Below are 7,737 nucleotides of genomic sequence, written 5' to 3'. Positions count from 1 at the left end.
CTGAGGAACGCCACTCGTCACGGATAAGACCCTCTCTGTGCCTAAACACCAGCCCTGAGCCAGCACAGTCCTGCACTACAGAACAACACTGGTCCCTGGATCAGGAGCACCCTGCTCAGATCCCTTTCCTCCTGCGCCAGCACCCAGGTCACTCACCGAGCTGCTGGAAGAGCAGAGCCGTGCCCTCTTGGCTTTGCGGAGAGGACTGGATGGCACCTCCACACTGTCCCCCTGCACCATGCTGCGAGTGACAGGGCGGCTCCTCAAAGTAGGGCTGGCCACCTCCAAGTCACTCCGGTCCACGGGGATGGGGGAGTCCCAACCCCGCGAGCGAGAGAAGGCCGGGGACGGGCTCTTCTCGTGCTGCCACTGTGGAAAGAACAAGGAATTACTAGAGCTCCTCTGGTCCCCAGCATATCCTCTGCCCGAAGGGGATAGCAGGGGCCTGCCCACATTGAACAAGAGATCAAAGCCTTCTCAGCCATCCTGGCAGGAGTCGTGCCACCTTCCCTTCACACCAGGAGCAACTTAGAGGTGTTTCGTTGGACATGGATGAAGGCAGCCCCTGATCTGGAACACCCTGAGTCAGCCAAGACTCTGCATCCTGGCTGGAAAAGCCCTTTTTTTGCCCTCCTGCAGGAGAGCTGAGGGAGGGGAGGCCAGAGAGCTGCAAATGGCAGGGGTAAAGGCAGCAGCAACCCACTTCTGTTGGATGTTGCCCATGGCTGAAGACACAGCACCAAGATGAGTCTCCTTCAGGTTAAAAGGCTGTGGACACCCAAACTACATCAGTCTCAACTCCTGCGTGCTCCTGTATCACCCAAACATCCCGAGCTCGCAGGCTGGCTGAGCTGGGCCATACCTGCTCAGAGCCTGGAGGGAGCGTGTCCTGGCTGCGCGTGAGCATCCTGCGTGGAGACGTGGGCACGAGCGGCAAGCGCTCAGCGGGCGCCGGCAGCGTGCTGCTCAGGCCGCAGGAGTCCAGCTCCGGCCCTGCAGATTCCAGCTGGTGAAAGCCCCACAGCCCCACCTTCCTCATGCAGCGGGAGCAGGTGATCACCGAGAGGTGGACGGAGCCAGACGCAGCACTGCGGAGACAGAGCCAAGTCATGAGAGAAGGTCAGGGATGAGACTGGGCCCTTCCCCAAATTCGGAGCTTTCAGAACAGATGTAGGGATCTGGCAGAGCACAGATGTAGGGATCTGGCAGAGCACAGGAATGGTCTCAGTTGCATGTATGTGAGCCAACACACTTCCAGGCATCAGTACCCCTGAGCTGGGGGCACAGACATTGTTTTTGTAGCCCTGTGCGCTGTCAAAAAATAGTCCATTAAAACTCATCTATTGCACCGATTTAAACTGGCTCGGTTAGATTTTGGCTTGCCAGGAAGCAGGAGCACACTCAGTTATGGCGTATCAGCTGAGTGTCCCCATCCTCAGCCCCCCAGCTGCCCAGCCACGGTGGCAGTTTCGCTCTCCCGTGCCCTCTTCCAGCCTGCACCGTAAGAGATGGCTTCCCCTTCGGCACACTGCCTCAGGCACAAACAGCGTGGCTGTTCTGCTCACAGCACGAGCTTTGGGAAGCCGGGAACCTTCAGGGCATGAACCTTCCCTCCCTTCCCCTCAGGCCTGACGAGCAACGAAAGCGTTCCTGAGGATGACATTCCAGGCAAGAACTTCAACGAGCGGGGCAACTGACAGCTCAGTGTTTCGGACTCTCTGCAGTCTCAGGGAGGCATCCATTTCAGATTTTAGAGAAGTCTGCACTGAGGTTTCTGGAAATCTGTCAATTTTAACAGTGGGAGATGATAACAAAATAGTGAAATAGGGGATACTGAAAATTTCACTTGAGGGACACGCACCTTCCGCCAGTGGGTTTCACCCTAACTACGAAGTGCAGCCAACACTTCTGTATGGAAGTTCTCTGGGAACAGGTTGCCCAGAGAAGCTGTGGATGCCCCATCCCTGGAATTGTTCAAGGCCAGGCTGGATGAGGCTTGGAGCAACCTGGTCTAGTGGAAGGTGTCCCTGCCCATGGCAGGGGGTGGGACTGGATGGTCTTTAAGGCCCCTTCCAACCCAAACCAGTCTGTGATTCTGTGAGTACCAGCCCCACACCACCACCCACCTGCAGGTCCAGCCGCACAGAGCCAGGACGCAGGCAGGAACGTGCATTTGCAGAATTTCCGTGGCAAACTTCATCGGTGGTTTCTCTCCCTCTGTTTTGTGCTCCAGCTCCTCCCCGATCAGCTGGAGGAGCAGACTGATCTTCTCCTCCGTCAGGGACTGCAGGACAGAGAAAGGTGGTAGAGCCTGATAAAATACACTGCTTCTACTCACAGGCCACGTCCTACCTGGAGGAAAATCCCTTTTTCACCCCCTGCACGAGCTCACACCCTCAGCACTTCTACTCTGGCTAACAGGCAAAAGCAACACCGGGCGATGGCTTCCTCCTGCCTTGTGCCCGACTCCCCTCGTTGCACGGTCTCTGTTTAAGCACCATTTGCTCCCCCGAGCATGCGTGGGGATGGCGGATCAAGTCACAGCTCCACTGCTCATGGCAGACACCAGCCTGAACAGCCCCCCTGATGGCAGGGAGGCAGTGGGGGACTGTGTTTGCCTGCCCTCAGACAAACCACAAGCGCTTCTGGGGCCACTGGTGAGACACAGTGAGAAAAGAGAGTCCCCGAAGACGGTCAGTCAGGCTCCAGACCCTGCTGCTAGAGGGACAGCTGGGGGCTTAGAAGTGGGGACGCGATACCTCTGTTGGCTTTATGCTCTCTTGTCCTGGGGGCCTCAAACGGGTTTCATAGATCAACCAGCCCACAGTGGCAACAAGAAAACACCTCTGTGCTTTCTGCTGAATGGATGAAGAGTTCCCCGGTTTCCGTACAGCTCCTCACTGCTGAGAGCCATCTGTTTCCTGGCGAGTGAGTGCCCAGCAAGCCAGACTTGGCTGGAGTAGAGCAGGGCCTGGCCAGGTCCCTATGAGGGGGCAATCCCACACTTGCTCCTGGCTGCAGCTATGCTCCAGTCTCTCCTGACATAGCTCCTGCTCTTCCCTCCGTCCTGCTGAGCCTCCTTGCACGAGAGGCCTCCCCTGTACTGCACTCCCCGGGCTCCCACACTTTCATGGGCCTCTGCCCACACCTCTGCTGCAGGACAGCCTCTGTCATCCCAAACTCCTGATCCTACCTAACACAATGACTCTCTCCAGTCTCGTGGGATCCCAGCTAAAGGAGCAACTCACAGGCTGCTGCATCTCACAGACTGCTTGGAGGTAACGAAGCGGGGTGGGAGGTGCCAGAAAGAGCTCCTGGAGGGGTCTGTGGGACCCCAAACCACTTCTGCCAGGCACCAGAGAGCTCTTCACATGCCGGGGAAAGGTGCAGAGTGGGAACTGGAAACTACAGCCCTCTCCCCACCGGCAACATCGTGGTGACAAGAGCCAGAAGTGCCTGCGCTGGCCAAGGGCCTGCACAGCAGATGAGCCTTTCCAAACTCCCTTTTACGTGCTTCCAGAAACACCAGGTGAAATCACCAGGCAAGGAATGTCCAAGGAGAAAGCCAAGGCGATGACAGACCACTCACACAAGCTGATCTCCCACTGGAGTCTCGCAATTGGTCAGGGTTTGCACAGCACAGGCGTGCCTGGCATCGTCTCTAGGAACCTGAACGCAATCAGTCTTGGGGGCAGACAGGAACTCACCATGTTTTTCATGTCTTCTGGTTTGAGGGAGGGCAGCTGCAGCTCTAGCTGACACAGGCTCTGAAAGCGCTCCAGGAAGTCCTGGAGAAGGGCTCTGGGCTCATCCACCAGCAACACGGCAAAGCGATCTGGTGAAAGTAAACACAGGAGGCCTGAGCTGTTGCCACCAGCCTTCCCATCCCCTCCTCATCCCATAGGGCAAGAGAGATGAGTCCAGCCAAGGTCTCCCCATAACCGTCTCCTGGCTTTTAAAAGAAAAGCTGAACACAGCCTTTTTCCTTTGCGACCACCCTTCCCTGAGCAGCACAGCTCTGAAGATGAGATCTACTGCCCTTTGAGCAACCCACGTCCTCCAGTGTCCCCTCCCAGTTACAACCCAAAGAGCATTTTAACTGCCCTAGAGGCACACAAAGGTTGAGAGGTGGGGTACAGCCCGGCCTGGGGCTCCAGCCACGGCTCAATTCTTTGTTTGCTGAGGCTGCTCAGACACATCGTTTTGCCACTGTGTGTTTAATCATCCCCACAGGGAAAAAGGAGACCGTAATGACACCATCTGCTTTAAGGATTTGAAGAGAAACCACAATTCCTACAACAGGAGACAAGAGCAGTGACAGAAAGGGAGAAAGAAGGGAATAATGCCAGACACGTACACCAGCCGGGCTCTGAGACACCAACCTGGGCAGGGGCTGTCCGGCCAGAAGCAGAACTTCTCATGAGCGGTGCACAAGGCCTTCTTCAGCTCCGCGCAGCGCTCCTTATCTGCAAGGCAAAGCTCAATTCTACTCCCCTGCGGAGCCACCTCCTCAGGGAATGGTTGGGAAAAGCAGAGGATGGCACAAGGGCTTCCCTGCTCCTCTCGTTCAGCATGGCTCCGGTGACAAACGCCACCTGAGGCTGTAGGTTACAGACCCTGCAGCTCTCACCTCAGCCTCATCTCCCTTCCCACCAAAGGGAGCTGCTGCACCTCCAGCCTCCCCGCAGGCAAGCCCAGAGCGGCAGCTCCTTCGGCAGCGAAGGCAGGCTGGCTCAAGGGGTGATCTCAGCAATGGCACGCGTCCCCAGAGCAGTTCCACAGACACAATCTCCTCCCATCCCTGAGCACAGAGCAGGGGACCCGGCCACACTGCATGGCAGTGCAGTGGAAGCACAGCTCAAACCAACCACAGGCACAGGGACTGCCTGCTCTTGCCAGTTTTACCTCCTGGGTGGCTGCCAGTCCCTAGCTAACTCGCCTGACCCCTCCACCCTGGCCGTAGGAGCCAGATCACAGCCATGCCTGGAAATGAAGCCTCCCAAAACCAGATTGGATAATTAATTTAACTTATTCACACCTTTCAGAACCAAAACAGTTATGTTTCAATTTATTTTTCAAACCCTTCTTCTGACTTCTGATTATTTTAGATTTCCCCCAAACCAGCATGATTACTAACAGAATAATTAGGCCAAGGTTTATTTAAAAAAGATAGCCTGAACAAACAGTGGATGTCAATATTCGGAGTGACCCCAAAGGAAACGCTCATGCAGCTCCCCGTTACACATGACCCACGCAGCATTTGTCGGACACGAGGGCTGAGCAGGCAAAGGAAACTGGTGCTGGGCCAGGAGCTTGGTAACAGGAGGGGGAGCTTTCCTGCTGGTAGTCCAAGTAATTAAGAGAGCAGTGAAGGAGTTTATTAACTAAATTACTCAATGTGACCATCAGAATGGACTGAATTGGCGAGCAAGAGCCCACATTAGAAAGATCTAGTGGAGGATCAGAGCGTCAGACCTAGCAGTTTAAAATTTAAAAAAGGATGTCAAAGTACTCAAATGCAGCCAGAAGGCGGCAAAAGAGCTGGTGAAAGAGCTGGAAGGCACATCCTGTGTGTGAGGAGTGGCTGAGGACTCTGGGTTTGTCTACTCTGTAGAGGAGGACGAGGGGTGACCTTGTTGTTCTCTACAGCATGCCGAGGAAAAGAGGAGAGAGGTAAGTGGGCCTCTTCTCCCTGGGATCCAGTGACAGGACAGATGGGAATGCTTTGAAGCTGCATCAGGGCAGTTCAGATTTGATATCAGGGAACATTTCTTTAGCAAAAGGGTGATTACACACTGGAACAGGCTTCCTAAGGAGGTGGTTGATGCCTCATCCCTATTGGTATTTAAGAGGCATTTGGACAATGCCCTCAATAACATGATTTAACTCTTGGTCAGCCCCAAAGTGTTCAGGCAGTTGCACTAGGTCACAGAATGGTTTGGGTTGGAAGGGACCTTAAAGACCATCCAGTTCCTACCCCCCTGCCATGGGCAGGGACACCTTCCATAGCCCAGGGTGCTCCAAGCCTCATCCAGCCTGGCCTTGGACACTCCCAGGGATGGGGCATCCACAGCTTCTCTGGGCAACCTGTCCCAGTGCTCCCACCCTCTGCGGGAAGAATTCCTTCCTGATGGCCCATCTCCATCTCCCTCTTCCCAGTTAACCCTGTCCCCCCTTGTCCTGTCACTCCCTGCCCTTGGGAAGAGCCCCCCCAGCTTCCTTGTAGCCCCCCAGGCACTGGAAGGGGCTCCGAGGTCTCCCCGGAGCTTCCCTTCTCCAGGCTGAACCCCCCAACTCTCCCAGCCTGTCCCCAGGGCAGAGGGGCTCCAGCCCTCGGAATATCTCCGGGGCCTCCTCTGGACTCGCTCCAACAGCTCCGTGTCCTCCTGCTGTTGGGGCCCAGGGCTGGATGCTCTGATGATCGCTGTAGGTCCTTGCCAACTGTACTGTTTCATTCTAACCCATTTCTGACAAGGGGAGCAAGAAGTGTCGTCACATTCTCATCAACTAAAGAACATTTATTTGACTTGCGTTTTATTTTCAGAGACATCAAACACCCAGCACCCCCCAGGACAAGCCTACAGAAGTTATTTGTGCACATGCGGAGGTACATACACCCCCAAACCCCACTGCCCACCCCCCGCACCCCCAGGGCACCAGCATACATACACTTGTTGAAGTCGAACGCGAGCTGCAGGCTCACGCAGAGGAAGGCCTGGCAGCTGGAGCACTTCAGCATGTCGCACTCCACGTTGGTCCAGCCATACCTGGCACAAACCAGGGGGGACAGCTCGTGGGGTTTGCCTGCCCACTTCAGCGGGTGCTCGCGTTAAGGAGAACATCCAACAAGTTCTGGGTTAAATAGCTTTGGCCAGGGTTTATTTGGCCAAAGAAAAGCCTCTGAGAAGACAAAGCCTGCGTGGAAGCCATGGGGAGGGTGAGAGCAAAGCAGGGTAGGGGATGGCTAGAAACTCAGCATCATAGAATCATAGAATGGCTTGGGTTGGAAGGGACCTTAAAGATCATCTAGTTCCAACCCCCCTGCCATGGGCAGGGACACCTTCCACTAGACCAGGTTGCTCAGAGCCACATCCAGCCTGGCCTTGAAGACATCCAGGGATGGGGCTCAGAAAGGATATGGTGAATGTTTCTACTCTGCTGAAATAGGCTTCCTTGCTGGCAGACTCCAAGGAGAGAGCATCCATTTGAGAAGATCCATTAGCTGATTCTGACCAGTCAGACGCGTCCTTCCTAAAAGGAATGACAAGTCAGCAAGTGATGCATCTGTGTTGTCCTGGAGAGAGATCTCATTAATGAGAAATGCACAGACCACTTTCTAACCTCTTGTCCTTCAGGCTTACCCTTACAAAACCCCTTTCTCCAGAGCGCCTAAGCCCCAACTTTTAATTATTTTACTAATAAATCAATTAAAAAAAAAATATAACACAACAAGCAAAGGTGCACATTAGCATTTCACAATGACCCAGAGCAGTGGCAGATGGGAATTTGACTGGACAAGTTAGAGACAGGAGCTTGTTTTCTGAGTCTGGCAAAACCAGATCGAGGATCACAGCATGTCTCTGAGGTCAGAGGCGCATCTGAGCTCCCAGCATCCAGAATGCTGGCTCCTGGCACCAGCATCTGTGCCCAGAACATGAGCCCTTTCCAGGAAGACGTTTCCCTAATGTGCAATCTTAACCTCCCCTTGCACAACTTGAGGCCGTTTCCTCTTGTCCT

At 54.7% G+C, this 7,737-nt stretch overlaps 1 protein-coding gene across 1 annotated transcript; it reads right to left on the bottom strand.

Annotated features, from left to right (window-relative positions):
• Window positions 1-156: 156 nt before the first annotated feature.
• Window positions 157-7,251, bottom strand: ZC3HC1 (zinc finger, C3HC-type containing 1; the record flags this gene model as incomplete). The annotated part of the gene is made up of 7 exons (XM_010154747.1): window positions 157-363; window positions 863-1,088; window positions 2,127-2,284; window positions 3,708-3,835; window positions 4,383-4,466; window positions 6,670-6,820; window positions 7,140-7,251. Coding segments are annotated over 7 exons (1,066 nt in total), but the record flags the coding sequence as incomplete, so codon positions are not given.
• Window positions 7,252-7,737: the final 486 nt, after the last annotated feature.

The sequence above is a fragment of the Eurypyga helias genome, unplaced genomic scaffold, assembly GCF_000690775.1.
Source record: "Eurypyga helias isolate BGI_N326 unplaced genomic scaffold, ASM69077v1 scaffold7077, whole genome shotgun sequence".
Taxonomy (NCBI): Eukaryota; Metazoa; Chordata; class Aves; order Eurypygiformes; family Eurypygidae; genus Eurypyga; species Eurypyga helias.
Note: the sequence above shows the minus strand (reverse complement) of the source record. Positions and strands in the feature narration are given on the sequence as shown.